The following is a 25,702-nucleotide window of genomic DNA, read 5'->3' on the forward strand; positions in this document are numbered from 1 at the left end:
AAAATTCTTAGCCTACTTTATCATACATTGTTCTTCTTCCATATCTAATTTCAACAAAAGTTTATACATTTTAGCAATTACATGTTCATCATTGGTACACAATTGCACTCCAAATTCTTTCTTTCTTTGTATCATACAATACGTTTTTTTCCCCATTTTAAACCTTTCTGATAACTGTAAATGGGAAAACCATGGACAACTATATCCTTTTGCCATTAGTTGCTCTCTTGAATTAATTTTATATTCCCCTTGGTGATTCTCCAATAATTCCTGGTACATTAACCATTTGTCTTTGCCTGTTGTTTCTCTTCTGTAAAATCCTTCTTGTGCTGAGATCCTTAGAGGTGTTTTCAGACACAGCCTGGGTTTATATCTATTCCATATTCTCAATATGGCATGTCTAAAAGTGGTTTTTAAAATACACATTAAGTTTAACTTCATCATAACATATATACCCATGCCATCCAAATCTCAAGTCATATTCTTCTAAAAGTCTTTTGTTTCTCAGCAACACCTATTCTTTCATCTAAACCAAACAACAAGCTGCAAAATACAATTTCAAATCTGGTAAATCCAATCCTCATCTTTCTTTTGCATCTTGCAACACTTTGTATTTAACTCATAGGTTTTTTTTTCCCCCTTGCCATACAAATTTAGATATACTGTATCTTTTTGCCATTGCTTGAATTGTACATCAGTTGTCAAAACAGGTATTGCCTGAAACAAAAACATCATTCTAGCCAATACATTCATTTTTATCACAGGAATTCTACCCAACAGTGACAGTTTTAATTTCTCCCATCTTAACATGTCCTTTTTAATTTTGTTCCATGTCTTAACATAATTATTTTGAAATAACATACAATTCATATTTCTCACAGTAATACCCAAGAATTTTTATAAAGTGATATATCGCTGTTATATGATGTCATAGAAATTTTCTAGAATGTATAAAGGCATTGCAAATGTATGCTGGAAATGTGAACAACATGAAAGGGCATTCTATCATGCTTGTTGGACACATAAAAAAGCTTAAAAAAATTGGATTGAAATACACACATTGATACAGACGATTTTAAAGATTAATATTCAATTGAAGCCAGAACTTTTCCTTTTAAAAGTAATGGATACACAGTTAGAAAAAAGCCATGAAAGGTTATTTCAGTATATGATTACTGTGGTGAGATTATTATATGCACAAAGATAGAATGATTCGGCACTACCCACCATGTAGTGAGGAATGGGTGGTGAAATTGACAGAACTTGCTGACTTACTTCTTTGAGTAGAGAAAGGTCATTATTGACATTCATCCATGACTATAAACCCTTATGGACTTTTTGCATTAAAAAAATGATTTTGTGACATACGTTTTTGATGATTAGAAATAATAGGTTAGAAAAAGAAGGGTTATGATCTAATCCTAAAGAGGTTTGATTAGAATTGTATGTATTCCAAGAGGAAGATTGGAAGCCATTTCTTTATATTTCTTTTCATGTTTTCTGTTCTTTAATTTTCTCTTTCTTTTTTATATCTTCTTTTTCCTTTGTCTCCTTTTTTCCTTTCCTTTTTTTTTCTCTTTCACATTTACTGTATCTTTTTATTTGAATGTACTTCTTATGTAAAATATTTTAATAAAAACTATTTTTAAAAAAATGTGAGTTCCAAAGTCTTTACTCCAGTTTCAGTATTTGAAAAGTGCAAATGCAGTGGATTCTTACTTGCATATAAAACGAATGCAATTCTCTACCATCCCACAGTTTTTCTTATCCTTTTCCCTTCACAGTAGTATTTTATTATTTTACTCTTTGACACCAAGGATTCAGAAAGAGTTAATTGTGCCTTCCTAGATTATATGTTCAGTCTACCTGCCTTTTTGTGACAGTTTCTGTCTTAGCCATCCTAAATATGGTTCAAGAGAGAGTCAAATCAGTGCCAGCAGTTAGAAAGTACAAAGGGAAACTATACACCTGTAATGACATATTACCTTAGATTCCCAAGAGATGGGATCTTTGCTCCTTCAGTGCCAGAACAGGGAACAGGTACAATGCAACATAAATTAGTTTGAGTCACCCAGATCCATGTACAAATGTACACTAATCCATATAAGCAGAAATAACTTATTTGCAGCTCTGGTCATAATCGGTAAATCGCTGCCATAGTTCCCATAATTTTGAGGAAGAAAATATGTAAGAACTATAGCATACAGCAAGTTTAACATAGTTTACAAAACTAAAGAGAAAAAAAAAATGAAAGTCCTTCCCAAGCCCAGGAGTAAAGAGAAAATCTCACCCACTCTCCACGCTCACCTAGTGTGGCCCTCAGAAATATTCAGTGCAATCCTGGTTACCAAAAGATTATTTTTATAAAGCAGAGTCTTCTGCTAATTTCATGGATGTTGTTGTTTATTCGTTCAGTCACTTCCAACTCTTCATGACTTCATGGACCAGACCACGCCAGAGCTTCCTTTTCCATTTCCATTTTTCCATTTCATGGATACTTTCATGTAATGCTTTTGGCACAAATATTGAAGTGGTTTGACTGCCTTCTTCCAGGCTGCTTTTTCTCATTTCAAGTTCAGGGGGAAATAAACAGAGCAGCAAAGCAACTAAAATGTATAGGAATAATTCAGAAGTAAAAGTCAGCATCATAAGACCAATTAATAAACAATTAATAATGAAAGGTTATTTGGATATCTTGCTACCTATCGCATACCCTAAAGCCTGATTCAGAGGAACCAGAACTATATAATGCTTCAAAAGGGAGCTTTAGTTTAATGAAGATTTGAAGTGACTTTGCCTCCCCACCCTAAAACACACACATACTCTTGTAAAAATGAGGTGAAGGTGGGCTGTTTTACTTTGCATGCAAGAGTTATCTTGTCAGATAATGAAAGTTCTGGAAACAGCTTCTAAGCATCTACCATGTTTTCATAGAACTCTGTGTCAGCTCCTGGCTCTCCCTGATGAAGCCATGGAACAAAGCAACAACACACCTGAACCTTGAGAAAATGAATTATATTGCTTCTCTGGCACAAAGCAAGGTGAAATGTGGCCACTTTACAGAACTCTGGTTGGTCCTTTTCAGTGCTGTTCAATTGTGTGGTCTTTGCTGTGGTCTCCCCACCCTGCAATAGCCAATTCATTTCATTTACTTCAGGTGAAGAGGCTGTATTTCAGATAAATATTTGTTTAGGCCACCATCTGGAATAAGTTGAAAATGGACTTTTGTGTGCATTTGGGGTTTTCGTTCTTTTGTTTTTTGGTTGCTGTTATTTAGTATAATTGCTGTGTTAACTGCAATCTGTGTTTAATTAGGCTTTATATTGTTTTATTGTCATGCATGCTTTTGACAATTCATTCATTTATTTACAAACATGTATATCCAACTGTGACTGTAGAAATAGTGATTACACCCCTGTGAAAATTAGAAAAGATAAAAAAGCAGTATCATATCTGAACAGTAACATAATGGAAACAGGTAGAAGGAAGAAATCCAACCAATGACTGTCTTTGACTTGGAAAATTAAGAGGCTGTCAAGTTTTTATCAGAAGTCCAAAGAAACAGGGAGAAAATATGCCAGCAATGTAGCCAATGGACTCCCCAGGCAAAAGGTCTGATCATGTCAATATGGCCATAAAGGTCTTCTCATGCATATCCTAGCTAGTCTGGTCAAGAAGAGCCACCCCAGAAAAATTTAAAAACAAAACAAACAGTATAGGATCTTCACGTATCCTGACCCCGAGGCATTCAATTACTTTAAGAGAACACTGGGACTCTGCATCTAAAAACTACCTGGAAGCTAAAAAAGTCTTGTAAAATATGTACATCATAAGAAAGAAAGAAAATACAGAAAATAAAGAAAATGAATGACTTCAACTTTCTTTGCTACAGATATAAGTATACATCTCTCAAAGATTTTGTTCCTGTATGATACTGATCCTGAAACAGTGGATCATATTTTATTGTATTATGAATTCTCTAAGAGTCTTTGGCAGAAGTTATCTGGCCTATTTTAAAATCTAAATCAGGAAGGGATACTTCTGACTATTTTACTTGCAGATGAAAATCCTGAGATACAGTGGCAACAGCCAGATTTTTAACTATGGCTGTAAAGACAAGATTTTAGTAACAAATCAAAAACCCAAAATTTGGGTTTTTAAGTGTATCATGTAATATTTTTACTAAAGATGTTATCTGTTAAATTGTTTTATTTAATGTGAAGTCTAGATTATATTTGCAACTTGTTTTCAGGCCTTTTGATTGTAAAATAAATTTATTATTATATAAATATACAGTACATTTACATTAAACTCTTGCTCTAAGCTTACAACATAGCTTTCATTAATTCTATTGTCCATTATTATTTCTAATGATCAAATCCAGATATCATGATTTCATTTTTTTCTGTTTCACGCAAAAATCCAAAAGGGGTTTCCAGATAACATTAAAATTAGTCAGTGTCTTTTCTCTAATCAAACCTGCCAATTTCATCATGTCAGCCAACTCCATCAATTTCACCATCCATTCTTCCATTGTAGGTAATATTGAATCTTCCTTTCTTTCCCTTTTCTTTTTCTGCACTTTTGACTTAGTTCTTTGTTCTATTTTGCTTTCTTACTTTACTTTTTCATTTCTTGTTAGTTTTTATCTTTTTATCTTACAATTTTAATAAAGTTTAAGTAAAATAGGTACATTCTATGTTCATGCAGCTGAGGTTTCTGGCACATGCCCCAGTGCCATAGCAGAGGAAGAGATGTGAAGGCAAAAATATGATTCTGTGAGGCTTCGGAATCAATCAAGAAATGCTCTTTCACAAGTGAAGAAGAGCAGGCAGGGTTCCCCCCCCCTAATGATTCATCAGAGCACCTCCTTGCAGTTCAAACTGTTTTGTTCCACTCCTATGCTCCTGAATTACAGAGAACAAATGTGATCAGCCATCAGATATCTGAATTACCTTGTCTCTCAGTCATCTCCTTTCCAGACTAAAAACATCCAACTTCTTAACCTTATCTCAGGCCATATCACCATCTGCCACTATGTTCTGGGATGGTCCAATTTGTCAGCCTCTCAGAAATCAATATTCCAAATGGCTTGTGAACCACAATGTGTTTCCATGATTTCATCATGAAGTAAAAATATCTAAAAGGCATTGGTGGATCCACTGGGATGGAAATTAGGTTTAATTAGGTTTTACCAAAGATTTAGGCCTAGCAAATTCATCCTAAGAGTAAGCAGTCCTCTACCTGCATTCTTCAAATGGCAGTACAAAATTACACCACTGAAATTACTCAAAACAAGACGACACTGTTGTTGCCCATTCTTGATAGTTGTGGCTATGGTAAGATTAATGCTTCTGTAAAAATCCTCCCTTCCATGGGGAAAAAAAAATCAAAATAATATAAAATGCTGCTAGATTAAAAACCTAGCTACTGATAAACTTGGGACTGAATGTATATGCCAGGCCTTGACCTAGACATTACAGGTAGTATTGTTGAACAGGACAACCTGCTGCAAACATATCACACCTATTATGAAGGCGTTACACTGGTTGCCAGTTTACTACTGAGCTATGTTCAACATTCCCGTAATGACATACAATCCTTAAATGAACCTGGCTGGCAAAAAACTCTTCTAATTTGGGTACTTCCCCATCAACTGACATCTAGTGCAAAAGTGGTTACAAGTGAACTGGTTTATTCTTGAAAATGCATTCTGCTAGCGCAATAGATTGCAAAACATTTTTCACAGAAAAAGAAAACTACCTATTATCCATTGCACTGAGTTAATTCTTCCAGCAAATGTAAAAAAGCATTTGCAGCTATTTTCTTTTCATTTGCACTTCAGTCTGACCCAAATCCCAAGTATACATGTCCCTGTTCTTTACATATATATATATGTATGTATGTATGTATGTATGTATATATATATAAAGTAATAAATCTAAGGAAAGAAAACAAAACAAACACAATGCAGAAAAGTGTTGATACATGCAGAAAAGAATCAATAGCTATTAAATTAATTTGTTCTTCAGGGTAGCATCATTAATCTCAACCAACATACAGTAATATCAATAAAAACGATTGGTCTTTAAGTTTAACACAAGTTATTTTCACTTATACTAGGGTTTGAGACTTTCCAGGGCCACACTAGCATTGACCATGCTCATTCCAGGCTTCAAAGATGAAGATTTATAAGCCTAGGGATGAGCATTGGTCTGAGCATTCCTCTTGTCATGTCTTTTCTATCCATCTTGTTACTTGCTAGCTTTTCTGCAGATAAGTGGCTTGTGCTAAGCAAGAAACCTCTGGCTCAATGTCGGTTAACAAATCCTAAACTTAGCTAGGATATGATTGCTCACTTTAACAATCAACACTCAAGTAAGAGCCTATCAGTGATCTGGGGAGTGGGAGGAACCTTGTGGAGAAATGGTTCTAAGGCAGCCAAAGTTTGTATTGGATTACAAAACTCAGAAAAGGGAAGTTATTGTCCACAGTTTTTTATCTACACAATTGGCAGCAAATTATAAATTGAAACCACAGAGGAACCCATACATTTAAGATAATCAATAAACATTCATATTTATAACATCCTGTAGAACTCTGAAAAAATAACTAAATATATTGCTGCTTTTATTCTCTGCCCTGGTTCACTTCAATATAGAATAGTTCAACAAACACAGAAACAAACAAACAATGATCTCCAAGTTTGCTCAGTATCGATGTCAGTTGGGCTAGAACTCAACCTTAAGGATATTTTATTAATTGAATAATTACTGTGAAATCATTTATTCTAGACACATTTTCCTTGCATTATTTATTCTGCAAAACCATCATATTTTTAAAATTACCAATGATCAAATTAACACAAATATGGAATGTTAATTCATTTGGCTTTCTTTGAAGAAGTATTTTAAGTATTCCTGACATTTTCACTCTATATCTTTATACTATGTATGTATGTATATTTTTAACATGATGTTAGCTGCCCATTTGCAAGATAGACAGCCATATAAATCAATTAAATCAATTAAATAAATAATAAATATCACTTCCTTTACTGGCCATGGCTTTTCAAATAATGGAATATGCTTACTTTCATATTGACTTTCCCCATTCTTCCTTTATTAACAATTTTAATATCTTATTAACCAGCCTGTAACCTTTCAATTATCCATTTGTATTTTATATTGCTTATTGTATTAATAATGGATGGCTTTTTGTATGTACTTCTACTATATGTTCATCATACCACTACAGAAATTGTCATTACAGCAAATGGAGACCCATAAATTATCTCAGCCTACTTAGTTCCCATTTTCCCCTAATTGATTTTTAGACTCAGTACCAAGGTTTTATCTAAAAATATAGTCTTTCTTTCTCTTTAGCAGAATAATTTATAAAATCATTAATGCTACAGAAAACATGTGTGGAACAATACAACTGTTTTACAGGTGGAAAGTCTGTCTCATCCTAATTTTATTGCTGGTTTCCTTCTCATGTACACAACTGGATTGTTGGATGTTACAATGAAATTAGCTTTCAAAAATGAACTGGCATAAAAGAGATGAGTAAAACTGCCAATGGTTTCAGTCCATGTTTGTCTAGGCTGGTAAAGATGTACCCAGTTTGTAATTCTCTAACATATCCACTGTTAGAAATGAAATGTTAAATTTCATACAAAATGTCAAAGGTTGTTCTGATATAATTCAGTGTATACTATATTTCAGATCCTTTAAGATATTATGTATTATATTTCATAAAGAAAGTGAGTAAAATCCGTTTTCCAGACATTTTAGGGAATAAAAAGATTTTGTTGTTTATTCGTTTAGTCGCTTCCGACTCTTCGTGACTTCATGGACCAGCCCACGCCAGAGCTTCCTGTCGGTCGTCAACACCCCCAGCTCCCTCAGGGACGAGTCCGTCACCTCTATAATATCATCCATCCACCTTGCCCTTGGTCGGCCCCTCTTCCTTTTGCCTTCCACTCTCCCTAGCATCAGCATCTTCTCCAGGGTGTCCTGTCTTCTCATTATGTGGCCAAAGTATTTCAGTTTGGCCTTTAATATCATTCCCTCAAGTGAGCAGTCTGGCTTGATTTCCTGGAGGATGGACTGGTTTGATCTTCTTGCAGTCCAAGGCACTCTCAGAATTTTCCTCCAACACCACAGTTCAAAAGCATCGATCTTCCTTCTCTCAGCCTTCCTTATGGTCCAGCTCTCGCAGCCATACGTTACTACGGGGAACACCATTGCTTTAACTATGCGGACCTTTGTTGTCAGTGTGATGTCTCTGCTCTTAACTATTTTATAAAAATAAAAAGATAGTGCTGCCTTTTAGGACTCACCTCTGATCCAATTATGTTCACTTTAAAGTATATACATATTGATGCATTGGAGTTTCTTGAAGGCTTATAGCCCAAATACACATTCTTTAACAAGTATGTTATCAAAAGTGTAAAATAACAAGTGAATATTTAACTGAATAAATATTTCAGCTTTTGGCAAGTTTTCAAAGTCCAAAAAATATAGGGCAAAGATATGTCACTTTCTGACCAATTGATATTAATCTTGCTCTTGAATATAAAGAGAAGAATGTGAAAGTTTAGTTTAAAAATTGACCAAAGAATTCCCAAGGAAATCAAATTGTGGTAGTCATCAGTTTTGATAAATGACAAATAGTCATATAGATGAAAACCAGACACAACTGACCAAATGAACCAATTTCCTATACACAGTACATAATAAGGACATTTCAAACTTGTTTACATTAATTAAAGGTATGTCTTTAACTCAGCTCCTAAAGCAAGCTAAACAAACATCCAAATCATGTTTTACCAATGTTTGTAAATAATGTCCAGTACTAGTTCAGATACATGTGGTTTTAAAAATTTACTTCCAAACATGTCACACATAATTACACAGAAATTTTGCATTCACTGTTAAAAAAAAAAAAAGGCAGCCCTTCCCCAGTGGCATCAAATTCCATCTGACCATTCAAGAGGACCAAGGATATAGTTCAATATTGTATTATTGCATTTCAGCTTAGCCAGCGTCGTATACAGAAAATAACATTTGTTTAATCAGAACTTAACAAGAGTTTGTGAAATTTAAAATAAGGTGTGTTTAGGTGCATTGGATTCCAGAGTTAGAGTAAAACTTTCTAATTCAGAGCGCACAAACCTGATGTTTATATATATTATATATTTGTTTATACACACACACACACACACACACATATATATATACACATATGCCTATTCCCTTCAAGGATACATTTCAATGCTCTGTCGAATATTATTTTTGGTAATCAAAGTGGAGGCTGGCATAATGCATTGCTTGTCTGGGTGAGTTTGCCCTCAGAAGCAGAGCTGTGATAAAGCAGTAATATTGTGATAAAGCCAGATAATAATTAAGATTAACCACTTTTTCCCAAAGAAATATATGTATCTTTTACAAAATGGCACTCAGGTAGGCCTTGATCTCATACTTCTCTTCCCCAAAGAAACAACTACTGAGCCATGGAGAAGTTACTTTAAGATCCACTTTTGAACTAGAGCTCTTAGCAGCACTTCCAATAGTTTTGACAGTGACCTCAATGCAAAATTAAAGTAATTGTTCCTTGCAGGAACAAATAAAATACACACGTCAAGTTCTTTCAGCCTGTCCTCAAAACCAAAACTTTGTTATCCTCTTCTGAATTTACCTGTCCATATCTTTCTGGAAATGTGGCACACGGAATCATACAGGAAGAATGGAAGATCATAAGGACATCATGTCCTTTGATACAGTGCTTCTTCTTTCGGCCTAGAATTCTGTTACCTTTCCTCTCACTCTAGTTCATGTTTAGCTTGTCATCAATGATCACATCCAAGCCCTTCCATGGATTATATGTCTCTATTTATGTAATTTTAAATATCTTCTTTAATAATAGAATAAGAATTTTTGAACCTCAGATTGGCTTTAGTTCATCCTTTGTATCTTATGGGTCATTTAAAATATTACTTTTAAAAAATAAACATTTTCTCAGAATAGTGATGGCAAAAACAAAAGGATTAAAGCTAAATTTCATTTTTTGATTCAAGTATTTCATGATATTTAAAATTTCAAGGATAAAATATTTGCTACTTTAAGGGATTTAGAGCAGGAATGATAGCAGGAAAAGTCATCTTTTTTCAGCTTTGAAACCCCACAGAAACCAATATTTAATGGGAATTGGAGGAGGAAGAGGAGGAGGAGGAGGAGGAAGAGGAGATGATGATTACAGGAAAGGTTTACAGAATAATATATTTATAATATAATATGCAGAGTCCCCTTTTCGGGAGAGATGGGCGGTGATAGAAATTTGAAATATATATATAAAAATAAATAAATAAATAAATAAAATATTTACAATAAAATAATATATTTACAAAAGCAAAAGAAAAAAAACCCTCCTCAAAACCCTAATAAAAGTATAAAAACCTCTGCAGCCACATCCTCTTGGATATCATCGAATTATTGCCCTTGGCTATCCCTCCACCTCCCTGCTTAAAATAAAATTTAAAAAAAAAATCAACCCTGCTGCTGAGGTCCAAATCTGTTCTGTGCTTGTTAGAACATTCCCACCCCTAATGTCTCCCTTCTCCTTTTGTGTTTGCTTATTCTTTTATTCCTTTAAGTACCAGTGTCTATACATATAGGCTAGGACTGCTGTTAACATCTATATATATTCATATGAATCCACTCTTTACTGGGCAATCCTTAGCTTCCTAAAATGGCTGAAACTATTCCTTCTTTGTTTGGATTGATTAAGATCTATTACCCTATAAATAAAAGATTATGCAAACTATCTCAATTGCTGTTTTATTAAAGAATAGCAATAGCTTACAGGAAATCAAGTGCACAACATGCTACCCTGTACAACCTCCTGAGTGGCAGAAATAGTTATGTTTCAGAGTTATGCGGCGAGCTTCCTGGCTAAGTAAGAATTTTAATTTTTATTTGATTGTGTGGAATGTGTCTATGTCAGTGACTCCTACTGCGAGGAATTTCTCTCTTTGTCTGTCTGTCTGTCTTCCTTTTTTGTATAACAGATTTATGTACAATTTTTTTTTAAATAGTAAGTAGCTGTTGAAAGACATAGGAAAATTACAAATAGAAGATTTCATCTATAGTTTCTCATGTACAACATGCCTTGAACAAGGCTACATACCCTAAAGATTTCAAGATGGAAGCACTTTAGGAATCTTTATGGGTCAAAATTAGTTTCTCTTATTTTGAAGCTTCTTAATGAAAACCCTTCCTTCCCCATAAGTCATTTTGCAGTTTCATCAAATCCTCACTGACCTTGTCTATTTATGAGAAATGGGCCAAACTAACACTTTGAAGGAGAAACATTCTACATCTTCCAACAGGTTTCACCAGCTGTAAACATACTGTAGAAGCTACTCTCCAATCCTGTTTCCAATGACACTTTCTCTAAAGTATGATGGCTGGGGGAATTCTGGGAGTTCAAGTCCACATATCTTCAAGTTGCTGAGGTTGAGAAACACTGCTCTAAAGAATGACAGTCTTTTACACACCTTATAAAACTTACAATGAAAGCTTCTGTTCAGCACACTAATTACAAAATAAGGCATATTTCATATTAATATCTCAGAATTTATTTAAGAAGTATTTTAATAATTATATTTACTTTAGAAATTAAAGTCACAGAAGCGGAACTTTTATGAGGGGTTTAGGTGGAAATGTACAGCTAAAGCATTTGTTGCTTGTATCTGTTACAAAACCCAATTTTGTCCAAGGTCTCCAGGCTCATAAATATGATGTAATGAAGTGGGGGAACTCTGCATTTAAGACATAATGCAACCATTATTTCCAAGTGACCATCAGCATTTTATTCCATGGTTAACTTATGCAAATCAGTTCTGAAGAAGAGAACAGTGGGAAATTCAGAAATGACGGGAAAGCTTTTCTTTGGAGAGTTTGAAGGTGGGGGAAGGGAACATCCAGCATGATCTCATCTCTGATAACTTTCCACAAATGGTCTGCATTTATGCTGAGAGTCTGACAGAAATAAAATGCCTGCCCACAAGGGAAATGATACTGTTTCTAACCATTGAAGTTAAAAGGGAAAATGGGAAGCTGGAACATACGCAGTATAACTTCTAAATAAAATCTTTATTTAGGCCTCAGAATGGGAGCTGAAATGTACATTTCTGGAAACCACAGAAAAATGATACCCAATCTGCAACAAGTTATTCTGCAAACAGCAGAATGATTGATTATATATGTAATTAAATAAGAAAGTCTTTCACTACTAACCCTCTTCTATTCAAATATGCAGTGGCAGCATAGTTGGTAGGCTCTTAACTCTTTTCTTAAGTTGGTGGTGGCTTTAATTATTTTAAACAAAACTGTAAAAAAAAAAAAAAACTGAGAGAGCTGCCATAAAGTGAAATGGGAAATTCTGAAAATATAAAAAGCAGGCAAGTATTAGTAGAGTAAAAAGAATTTACATTGAAACAAACTGATTTTTCTATCCTGCTGCTTTGAGTTATTATCAATTTAAAAATCTCATAAAGAACAAATATGTCGATCTTGTTGGGTAGAACAAGCTGACATCCTCAGAAAGCAGGCATGCTTTTTAAAAAAAAAATCTTGCAGAATTAATTTGCATGTGGTAAATCACTAAAGTCTTCCTCAGCTGTGCAAAGTATCTACAGACAAGCCATTCATTTCATCCTCTACATATAGATGATAACGATTTGCAAGGAAGCACCTCCTCTATCTCCAGAGATCCGCTGCATGCTTTGAATCCTGGATTTAGAAATTGCTACTTTTTGATACACCATTGGTTAATCTCTTCAATAACTGAGATCCTAGGCTGAACCTATGGCACATGAAAAATATAAATAAATGCTTTGTTGGATTAGGATTAATATAATCTGGATTAAGTTTAACTTGTCTGACTGCCCATATTAATAAAGCCCTCTGAGAAAAAAAAAGGGGGGGAGGGGTTGGAAGATACTAGAACTTATATTTGTGTATTATAATGCAGATATTAATTATCAGTTTGATTTCATTAATCAATTTTTTCTTAAGTTACCTTAAGAGCCAATGTTAAGAGTTTAAAGTCATACTTGGGAATTTTTCAATTTGGGATTCCACAAAAAGGCATTGGAAAGTAGCTTTTCAGGAGACTGTAAACACTGGTTTGGAACATCTGCACAACTATACTACACTGGCACTACAACTATACATTTAGTTTCAAAGGTGCATATGATAATTATTGTCAAAATGTTATAGAATCAATGTTGTTCTTCAGTTGCCAAGTCTTTAAACATTTTAATTTGTTTTATCATGGAATAATTATCTTTTCTGAACCATAATTAAAGATAAACACAAATTCTTTCTGTCTAGCAGCCTATTTCTTTCTCTGCAATTTCTTATTTTTAAGTAAATGTGAGTTTCTTACTAATTTGGGCTGACTGAAAAGTGTACTTTATTCCTAAACATCTTTGTTGACACCTGGATAGTATCATCTTCAACAAATGATTTCACAGCTATGAGAGCTTACTTGCTTCACTGCTGAACTGACAGTTCAAAATATGATGTGTTACAGTTATTATTTACTTGCAATATAAATTGTTTGCTTTTTGCTTTTGTATAATTATTATTTTGCATAATGCATAATAAACTATGTAATGCTTAATGTACTGGCCCTGTAAGCATTAGAAAGCACCAAAATAAATAAATACACAAAAGAAAATACTCTGACTGTACCATAATTTATTTAATTATTTAATTATTTGTTTATTTATGTAAATTTATTGGCTGCCCAACTCCAGTGGACTCTGGGTAGCATAAAAAGTAGAAAAATAACATAATGCTCAGACAAATTAATTTTCAGTTAACAAAGTCCTGCAATTGGGACAAACAGGAAATTGTTTATTTAATCAGTGTTGACTCCTGGTGACTACCTGGACAAGTCCTGCAGTTTTCTTGGCAAGATTTCAGAAGTGGTTTGGCTGCTAAGTCTCCCGGTTTCCCGGTTAACCCAGTCTCCCGGTTTCTAACCTGATGCTTTAACCACTACATCAAACTGGCTTTATATTACTATATTATATTAATATTAACACAAAAAGATGGATTCTTGTCAAAGGATTTAAAAACTATGAATCAATCTGGGGTGGGCAGGGGTACAGAAGGAGAAAAAAGCAACGTATGTATAAATCAGGTCCAGCAGGAGAGATATGTTTCAAGTCCTTTCTGCTAAAGAGTTACATCCGACAGGACCTGGACAATGTGCCTTTTCTGCTCCCTCCCTCTAGATTGTCATCCCCCCTGAAGTGAGGTTAGACCCTGTTAGCCTTTTGGAAAGCCCTGAAAATGTGCTTCTTCAAGCAACCTTGGGGATCCCATGAGGAGCCTGCTTATGGTTGTATTGTATTTAGAGGAATGTTCTCCCATGTCTTGTTTTTGTTTATTTTTTAAAGCCTTTTGATAGTTCTGACCTTGTTTTAATTGTTGGTTCTTACCATTCAGTGAGATGGGCAGCCATATAAATGTGTTTAATAAAATTAATAAATAGAGAAATAGTTTTTAAATAAGTCCAATACTTATGATACTTATAAACAAATGAATACATTACCAAAAACTTTAAGTGGAATAAGTTACGCATACTTATTTAAGAGCAATGCTTTCCTTGTAGCTTTCCAGGGATATCTGACATTATTGTCAAAATATTAAATATTAAGTTGAATAGTCCTTGGTTCTAATCTAGCAAATCTTGTATTAATGGTTCCAGAAAATAAATGGTTGATCTGAAACTCTATGTATAGTTATTGAGTAACAGTACATGCATATATGACACATCACCTTACATTACATTACAGCATGCAAGCTTCCTTTGTTGGGTAATCTCATGAAATGACTGCAAAAAAATCTGGGAACCCAGATCATTTTCTTTTAATCTTATATGTTTTCCATTTTTCCTAAATGTGAGTTTGCCTACTTTTGTAAATCTTCCTTAATGTAAAATAAAATAATCTGTTATACATTTGCACCCATTTTACAATACCTTTGTATCCTAGAATTTTAATTACATTGAAAATATTCTGAAGGATTTTTTTTCTTTTATTAAATTTTCTTTAATAAAATTTTATTAAATATTATAATAATATTTATTTATTTATTACTCAAATATAGCCACTGCCCATCTCCCCCAGAAGAGGGACCCTGGGCGGTTTACAATAAAAATAATAGACCTGAGAATTTCAGACATGCTTTTGCTTCAGTGGCATTGTTATCATAGGAGAAGGGGAATTCACAACTCATGTGCAGGACTTCTTTAATGGCACTTACAATAAAAAGATAATGTACCCAATCTTTACATCTGTGTAGCCCAAAATATGAGAACCAGTTTAGTTTAGTGGTTAAGGCATCAGGCTAGAAACGGGAAGTCTGTGAATTCTAGTCCCACTTTAGGCACAAAGCCAGCTGAGTGACCTTAGGCCAGTCCCTCTCTCTCAGTCCTAGGAAGGAGGCAATAGAAAACTGCAGGGACTAGTCCAGGCAGTCGCTGGGAGTGAGCACTGACTTGAAAGCACAAAAAAGAAAAAAGTCTAAAATATAGACAGCACTCTTGTGTAATGTGGACTGTATTTAACAAAATGCAGTAATCTGTATTTCACTGAAAAATTCACTGAAAATGAATATGGAACTCAAGTCCATTTTGAAAGCTCTATGAAAGCTAAGTGCAGAATGTCTTAGTTAACAGTAACAGTAATATTTTAACACTAAACTGAACAGGAAAATTTCTTACTTGAAGAAATAAAATATGGTTATGACTGTTTTTTCCTCTTCCACAAATGCACTCAGATTCATTTTATTGACTGACAAAACTTGGATTTTCCCCCAATCCACATCTGTACTGCTATATTTTATGTGAATTGTAGTTAATAATCAGTTGTGTTATGCTTAATCAGCATATCAATAATATGTTCAGCACAGACTAAGAGGCTTTCATTTCCCAGACCTTTCACAGAGCTGATTGATTGACAGTATGAAAATGGCATAAATGCAGGTGGTGGTTTAGGACATTATCCCTGTGGACTTTGCAATCATGTAGAAATACATGTTTCTAGTGCAATTTTTGCCATTTTTAATAGTTCTGTTGCTCTGCTTTCCTTCCTTCCTTCCTTCCTTCCTTCCTTCCTTCCTTCCTTCCTTCCCAAATGATTACAGTATTACAAATGCAAATGTTAGAAATGTACAGGATGGTTTTTTTTTTTTTTTTTTCCCCCAAGGGGGAAGGGAAGAAATTAACCTATCACATTCTTGCAGAGTGATAATATTGAATCCAGGATTAAAACACTGTCAACACAGACTTATCAAGTGAAGCACAAATTGTTGAATACAAAGGAGAGTCAGTTCTAAAATAAACATCCAAGAATTTTGCATAGCTGAGAATCAGAACACTGTAATGAAAAATATGTCAAGTATTCCCAAACAACTAAACAAAAACCTGTTCTTTTTCCTATTCCTAAATTAACACTTCCTATATCAATTATATGAATCCAAAGACCATCACTGGATGGCTTTTAAGGAAAAGAGAGAGAGGAGAAAAAAAAATATTTCTCACATTGGCATAGAAGGATTGTTGGGCTATGATGGGAATATACTGCTGTGTCTTGGAATTTGGCTGACATCATACCATCAGCTTAATTTGTGAATCAATGCTTGAAATGCAGCTCTATTAACCTGAGCTTCTAAATTACCTTTGCACTATTAGTAATGTTTCAATATGACGTGACAACTTTATTATGCTTTCTTTATGATGTTTAGGTTCATATTTTAGCTAGATTTCAGAAAGATGTAGGTTCCCTGGATTTGTAATTAATATACTAGAAGGAGAGGGCTATAAAATAGTGTCTTTTCTGTTTTCAATTATTTTACAGAGCTTACTTCTGCTGAGCAGTTACTTAAAAATACAAGTATAGAAGAACAAGAATAATTCAGTGATTGAGTGTTAAAATGCCATAGTAAATCTACACCATTAAGTTCTATGGATATTTTTCTGATATACCACTATTTTACTTAATCTACATTTCCTGTGTTCAATGTATTACAGTGAGATTTATTTTCAGGTTCATATAGACAAGCTTGATCTGCCTCCTTATTTCTTTAAACAGTATTATATATTGAACAGTTTTCTTAAGACAAGAATATTTATGAATAAAATACATGCTTATCTGTATAACAGGAGGCAATATAAGATTCAGATTTATCCTAGCATCAGAGCGATTCCGATTAGCAGCAGACATGTTTTCTACTTACATGTGCTCACTTTTATAGCAGTGGGGATTATGAATAGTGGCACTATGTTTCAGTGGTTCCTTCTTCAATGGTTGGTATTGACAGGAAGGGAGAGATTGTGCCATGCATAGGTTATGCTGTCAATGTATTAGCCCAATATCTGGAGGTTGTTTGCATCTGGATGGAGAAGAAAAGACTTCGGCTCAATTCTTAGAAGATTGATTGGCTGTGGCTGTTTGGGCCTCCAGTCAGGGACATTTTCACTATTGGTCTTAGATGGGGTTGCACTTCCTCCATTTGAGACTGGTGTGCAACTTGGGGTCCTCCTGGACTCACAGCTACTGCTCAGTGAGGTGGTAGCTGTGGCCAGGAGGCCCTTTGCGTGTTTTCATCTTGTGCACCAGTTGCACCTGTTCTGCGACCAGGAGGCCCTTCAGACAGTTACTCATGCCTCAGTCACTTTGTGATAGGACTACTGCATGTATATGGGGCTGCTCTTCAGAACTAGCCAGAAGCTACAGTTGGTCCAAAATGCAGCAGTGAGACCAGCAATAGGCACTTCTTGTTATGTTACTTATGTGTCATGCTGCTGTGCTGGCTTCTGGGTATCATTCTGCATGCTGGTCATCACCCATAATGCCCTTCATGGTATAGGGCCTGGTTATCTGCAACACTGCCTTTCTCTGATAATTTTGCCTCCCTGTTCATTCAGGCAGAGTGGGTATTGTCCAGGTCCTCTTAATTAAACATTGTCATTTTGTGGAACCAAGGAAGTACACCTTCCCTGTCGTAGCTCCTATCCTCTGGAATAGGATCCCCCAAAGTTACATATGGCACCCACTGTCTTAGGTTCTGGAACGTTCTTAAGACCTGCCTCTGTTCTCAGGCCTGAGTTTAGTATGTTAGTAGAGCCCTGTTGTGTCTTTTTTTTTTTTTTTTTTACTGTTATGGCTGTTTTTGTCTAGGCTTTCTTGCTTTGTTATGTTTTTAATTGCATATTGGATGTTCTAAGCTGCCCAGAGTCTTTTGGAGTGAAGCAGCTATAATAAATCTAAAAGATATAATATAATATAATATAATATAATATAATATAATATAATATAATATAATATAATATAATATAATATAATACTGTATAATATAATATAAAACAAAAGACAATTTTATGGAAACGGCCCTTGGAACAAACCTATGCATTTCCTCAAAAAGTCTCTGAAATGTTTAATGTAGTCTAAGTTTTAAGGCTAAAGAATATAACATTTTGTTTAAGTCTTTATACAGAAGTAGGCATACTAAAACACTGATCCTGTAATAACCAAATTCCAGACTTTTATTACTTTGTTATTTCGTTGAACATTTTGCCCCAGCAAGTTAAATGGGACCAAAAAAATAAAGAAAAATAAATTATTTAAAAAACAAATATCAAATTCCTCAATGGTTATTTGTTTACTATTATTGTTGTTGTTGTTTTCTAATAAACAAAAAGCTAGGAACCATTGGCCTAGTGCAGATTTGTAGCACTCAGGCATACGATTTAATGCTATAAATTTTAACTCTCTCATTATATATTTTTACATTTATGACCACAGTGGAATTTTGTAACATTCTTCTTGTATTAATTTTTTATGCTGCTTAACACAGCATGAAGAACTACTAATTCAAGATCATTTAAATAAAATAGCATAATAATGACAACATCCCATATCTATGAAATAGAAAGACCAAAATTCTGAAAAACAAATCATTATTTTTGTCCAACTAGCCCAGAATTAGTAGCTATGAAGCAAAACCTGATCCCTTCTTGTTTCAGTTACTTGTTTCCCAGACCGTTTAACTGGAGATATTGGGACTGAACTATCAAGACTCAAATCCAGTAAAACTACCATTCCAGCATTCATTAAAATACATGGCTGAACACTATCATAAAAAGGCAATGTCTAGCTGGGTCATGAAAAACCAGGGGCAACTAAAAGGTGTTTTTTTTAAAAAAAAAATTACATACTTTTGTGCACTTAACTGGCTACCATTGTCAACTGAGGACATCATCCATTGATTCTCCCAGACAATAACTTATTCACAGGCACTTTAAATGATATTAATGAGTCAGAGGCAGACTAATTATTAAACATTCTGCTTTAGCTCCAGTTCTTGGTTAGCTACAGCTGAAGTTCTTCCAGTTTAGATTAATAAAGTGAGTGCCTTTCAACTGTCTAGGAAGCAGGGATTCCCAGAGTAGCTCAAAATAGCTTTTCAGATATGCTTTCTTCCAGGGATAACATGAGGATTCTTTTAGGTGTCCTGAGCCACTGAGGACATGTAGAATTATCAGGCTCTGGACTGGATAAGGTTACCTAGAAGATTTAATCATCACAGTATTTATACTGCATATACCTTCCATTGAAGCATAGGAAGTATGTAGTGCATTCAGAGAGTGTTGCCAATTTCTTAACAACGGCCTCACTTCGTTGAACTGAGGAGGAAGAGAGCAATTATCTCATGTCACTTCCAAACTTCCAATTTCCTCCTGTATCTCTGGCTTCTCCAGTAAGCTCCACTGGCACTGCCTGACCACTTATCCTGGAGGCCACACAGCCTTTGTGCTTGAGAGACTTCTTTCAATTGCAGTACTGCTTCCTGTACATCTTCCCCTTCCCCTTTTCCCTTTCCCTCTCTCCCTCCTTCCCTTCCTTCCTGATTCTCAACTCTCAAAACTGAAACAAGAGGAAAAACCACTTCTTCTAAATACAGAGTTAGTTACTGAAAAGAAATGAAACATTACACTCTGAGTTCTAACTAAACGATATGGTGTTAACCCTTTTCTGTCAGTTCCCTTTGGTGACAAAGTGGAAGAGCCAAGGTCACAAAGTTTGAGGATATCAAATTTTGAGAAGAATATCATCTAAGGGTCATCACCCAAGGTTACATAATCTGTTCAGTTTTATCTGTTTTTTTTTTTAACAAGGAGCTATATGATCACCACAAATTTAACAGGGGTTCACATGAGCCCTGCAGCTTTTCTAGCATATTGCAGTCTACAACCCATTGTGATAGCCTTTCTCCTGTACCTGTCATATACCAGTAGATGCACTGCAAACAGTTTGTTAAATCTTCTCCATACCTATTTATTTGAATGAGCCTTGATTAATCTTTATCCTTGCTTTCCATCTTTTTAAAATCTTGTGATTTCCTGTTTTCCCATTCCAATTTTACATTCAAAAATTAGGCTTATTACTTTACTATAAATATGCACTGGCCATGAAAATATGACCTATATTACTTGCCTTCTATTGTTACCTTCAATGGATGGATGGATGGATGGATGGATGGATGGATGGATGGATGGATGGATGGATGATAAATGATAGATTTTTATTTTTACTTGTTCCATCTGGTAATCTGCATTCTCATCAAACTTCTATCACAAAGGGACTAGGCCTTTTGTTGTCACTCCTTACAGCTGCCAGGACTCAGACCCTTAAGCATTATAGAGGTATAGATTCTCAAATATTGAGATTATTATATGCACTCATTCTAACTCTAGCAGAACCAGTGGCTTTCTTCAGACTTTAAAAACTGAACATATGTATGGAGAACAAAGAACATGCTGTGATCCTAATCCTGTCCACTTTTACTGTAATAACCTCAACTTAACTGCAAAGTCTGAAATAGAAAATATAAGCTTTTATGGCTTGGTTGAGTGAAGGTATAAATCTCCATATAGTCAAGAAAACTGATAATGGAAGTCTTCAAATTATACAAGGCTCTTTAACTGGAAGAGTTAATGGAATAATGGAAAACTTCAAATCATACAGAGCTCTTTAACTGGGTCTAGTGAGAGTGAGGCTTCAGTACATTTTTCTCATTGTTCTTCATGCTTATAAATGTTTGCATGTAGCTAATGAAAATACAACATCCAATGTTTGGTTCACATTACTTTGAATTGGTAACAGGTTTTCCCAATTCTATTTCAGTTCAGGTTTAGCAGAGATTTTCATATTATGATTAAGATTATTTGTCTAGCTCAAGGGAAAAATAAGGGTGTGTTCTAGTTGGGTTTGGGGCTGTGGTGTGCTTTTTGTTTTGTTTTGTTTTCTGGGGGAAAAACTTGGTTTAAAGTAGCTCTTGATAGTTTCAGGTTTGCAGTAGAAGCACATTATTGTACCTTATTCACATGAAAGAAGCTTCTCCTTGTCTGTCTCTCTTGTTCTAACATGGAAAATGTGCAGGAAAGGCTCCAATATCCTCAATCAAAACTTCAGGCAAATCAAATCAAAACAAATAAATCATCAATAAAATCATGCCATTTTGCTAATAAGGATCATGAAAGTTAACCCCCCCCCATGCCAAATCTGGAGGAATACACGTTGAAGAGGACTGACTACATGAGGAAAAAAAAAACTTCTTAGCAAGCCTTAACATAAATATTTACAATCACTTTAATACTGTTGAAAGAGGTGCTGGCTGCTGTTTTGATGACACATATATGAAACATGGAACATATTCAGGGATCTGTGACTGGAAGGATGAGTCTCAAAATATAAACTGTGTTTTGAACAGAACAAAGAACAAGAATACCATACTAAGTCATATTTTTGGTTTGTCATTCTCCAAAAAGAAAAATAAAAAAAGGAAAAGGAAAGGAAAAGGAAAAGGTTAAATCACACAGACTCCATAGCACCATTTCCCATTTTACAGTTTAATGAACTCACCCCATGTGATGGGTAGGAGATCCAGCCAAGCTCTCCTTGAATTGCTTTTGAATCTAGCAGATTAACTGTGAAAAGAAGACAAAAGGAAGAGGAATGAATTGATCTGTGTTCAGTTACACTCCTCTGTTGTTGTTTTTTTAAAGGCTTGATTGGTTGGTTTGGAATTGAACTATTCCAAGTACAGAAAAAGCAGAGCAACAGATGTATCTCCAATTAACTTCAACAAGGACAAAAAAAGAAACTTACTGGCTTCTCATACTCCAGTTGTTTTTCCCCACCCAGTCCCTAGGAAAGTTGATTCAATAAGTACTATGCCAGTGAGAGATGCAACAAAATTCCAACTGTATTTAAAAAAAAAATCTTACATTTCAAAAAATTAATGAGGCATGTATAATAATTAATGCTGACTCCAGGCCTTGACTTTATACATTCTTCTACTTCATTTGTTGATATCTTGACTTGCTGCTGTAGTATATTATTTTTTTAATGAAAAAGTATAACTTCAAACAAAGTTTTTATATATGCATTTTCATTCCCAGATAACCTCAAGCTTTTAACAATCTTTTAATCTTCCAGCAGGCAAGACCAGATATGCTATTTTGAAATGTAAATTGCAAATTCAATTACGTACATTTTGAAACTCTGAAATTAATGTTGAAAACAGATCCAGTAAAATCTGCCTTTTGTCAATGCACCCTCCCCTACAAAGCACTTAAGCTTCTGCTATATTTCATAATAAACATATTGATCTGATTGCCTGTGAATGATTCTTACGATTCTACAAAATCATTACGATAGCTTTCATATTGGTAATACTATTAAGAATTATTAAGACCCTATATGAAGATGTAGCATCTTAGATTGTAAAGATTTAGAATTCTCCTGGAGATTTATAGGATTCTTAGGGTTTGTTTTGCTTCATGAATATAATAATTGTTCATACTACAGCAACTGAATGATCAGAATCTAACTGTAGTAGTGAATAAAATAAAATTATTTTACTACAAAGAAGAGTTTGTAAGTTATACTTTGATCAATAAAAATATTGATTTCCCCCAGACAGGCTGACATATTTTTTATTCTTGTTATTGTTATTACATATTAAATATTGTTATTACATATTAAATAGAAAATAGAAAACAACTCTAAGGAAGAAACATTAAATATCATAAACCATTTTTTATGTTGTCCACATACTACAAATATTAAGCACTGTAATATATTTTTTTCCCCAACAATGTACAGTAAATCTTGTTCCAGTAAAGTAAACTCCATTCCAAACCATCCAAGAAAATCCAGCAGAATGTCTACCTACACAACATCCTCTATGTAACATCAGATGTGCAATGTAGACCTATGGTGCCTGAACAACTATTTTTTATCATGGAGGCTTACAAAAATTCACATGACCACTAGAAGACAGAAAGAAGTTCAGAAAGCACGATCTGTTATTATTTTGTGGCTGTCAAAATTTTGCCAGCCAATTTGGTAATCCTACATTAATATTTATTTATATTATTTATTTATCAAATTTCTCCACCACCCATCTCCCCCCAAGAGAGGGACTCTGGGTGGTTTACAATAAAGCTAAAAAATTAAAATAAAATAAAACCACATAAAATACATAAATTATAAATACAAAATATAAATATAAAATAGAATCCAGATGGCAGTTAAAAGTTCTAATTCAATTCATGAATGTATGAGGACCTCTTTAAGGTGCCAGCCATCCCCAAGAATGACTACACACCTTCCTGCCCCAAGCTAGATGGAAAAGCCAAGTCTTCAACTTTTTCTGGAAGGTCAGGAGAGAGGGAGCTTGCTGCACCTCTGGAGGAAGAATGTTCCAAAGGGCAGGAACAAAGCAGAGAAGGCCCACTTCCGGGACTGTGCCAGACAGCATTCGCTTGTAGACGGGGTCCGTAACATGCCCTCTCTGCATGACTGGGTGGGACGGGTCGATGTAATGAGGGTGAGACGGTCCCTCAGGTAACCTGGACCCATGCCATGTTAGGGCTTTAAAGGTAATATGGTACCAATCAAAGCGAATATTTGTAGCTCAGGGTTGAACTGTGGAGTCCTTGGTGCTCTCTGAGCCTTGCTGTTTTCTCACAGACATTTCATTGCCAGACTAGGCGACATCTTCAGTGCGAAGAGGGAGTGGGTCTTGCTCTTTGTTTATATACTGTGGCTAGCCCACTCCCTCTTCACACTGAAGATGTCGCCTAGTCTGGCAATGAAACGTCTGCGAGAAAACAACAAGGCTCAGAGAGCACCAAGGACTCCAAAGGTAATATATCTTAGTATGTAATCTTCAAGAGCCAGTTTGGTGTAGTGGTTAAGGTACCAGGCAAGATACTGGGAGACCATGAGTTATAGTCCTGTCTTAGGCACAAAGCCAGCTGGGTGACCTTGGGCCAGTCACTTTTAGCCCTAGGAAGGAGGCAATGGCAAACCGCTTCTGAAAACTTTTGCCAAGAAAACTTCAGGGAGTTGTCCAGGCAGTCTCTAAGAATTGGACATGATTGAATGGATTTTTTTAAAAAATGTAATCTTACAGCTTTAGAATATTCAGAAATCCTTACACTTTGTGGTTATGTATCTTATTTATTTATATGACTTAGAACTCACCCAACTCCAAATAACTCAGTTTACTATTACAAACTTTTATATAAAATATCTAAAAGATATTTTCCCAAATTAAAGGTACAGTTTTTTTTTTTAAACTGGTGCATATATATATGAATATGAATATGAATATGACAAAAATACAATCTGTGGATGAAATCAGGATTTTTTTTAAAAAAAGCTTTCTTTGTTGGAATAAATTAATTCTTTGTATTGGAATAGAAAATATCCATAAGTAAGATAAAATATAGTAGCATATAATTGGACATTATCTCTCTTACCCCTTTTAAGGAGTAAGCCAATTTGTATTAGTTATAACTGTCTTGTTCTGTTGGCAGCCCAGAAAGATACGGCTTAGATTTGTGTCAATGGAAATTAAGGGTCCCATTCCAATCACCTCCCTTAAAACTGAAGGTAAAACAATGTTAATTGTACAATTAAATTAGTTTTTCCCAACAATTTCAATGGAATCTTCAAAGCCATGTAAGAAGAAATGAGTGATAGAAATGGACATATTGTCACAATACAGTCCATCACTGCATTAAGAATCTGTCCACTTAGACTGTTCACTTAGAGGCAGAGTTTGGGGGCAACAAAGGATTAACTATAACTGAAGTGTCTCCTGGATAAACAAATATTTTTACAACCAATTCATACTAAATTAAGAACAATAAGAAACAGCATGTTACAGAAAGGCTATAGAGCCATTTAATGTGTGCAAGTTTATTTATCACACAAAAAAACCACAGAACGATAATGGTAAATAGTTCACTTTTATTAAGACTGAACAAATCTTTTGAAATGCAGGAATTTTTAAGAAGTACCTATTTTTCAATTAATAAAGAAGCCCTATCTTTTTCCAGGCCAGTGCTCCTGCTTCAAATGCTGTTCTCGGCTATGTATTTTTTATGATTATGTGATGTCTCTTCTAAGGCTTACACTCTAATTTTTTAGCTCAAAATGACAGCCAATCTTTTTTTTTTCTTGTTGTTTTGGTTTGTTTTTCATAACTATGGCTGGAAGAGCAGGCTTCCAGCGATCTCTTCATGCGTGTCTGCAGCCGTTTCA

The 25,702-nt window shown here is 34.7% G+C and overlaps 1 protein-coding gene across 1 annotated transcript in view; it reads right to left on the reverse strand.

Annotated features, from left to right (window-relative positions):
• EPHA3 (EPH receptor A3) overlaps positions 1-25,702 on the reverse strand; it is a 237,241-nt gene that overhangs the window by 188,657 nt on the left and 22,882 nt on the right. Inside the window, exon 2 of the mRNA XM_063305552.1 lies at positions 22,007-22,071. Within this exon, the coding sequence (XP_063161622.1) occupies positions 22,007-22,071 (65 nt within the window). The remainder of the gene's footprint in view (positions 1-22,006; positions 22,072-25,702) is intronic.

The sequence above is a fragment of the Candoia aspera genome, chromosome 5 (assembly GCF_035149785.1).
Source record: "Candoia aspera isolate rCanAsp1 chromosome 5, rCanAsp1.hap2, whole genome shotgun sequence".
NCBI classification, from domain to species: domain Eukaryota; kingdom Metazoa; phylum Chordata; class Lepidosauria; order Squamata; family Boidae; genus Candoia; species Candoia aspera.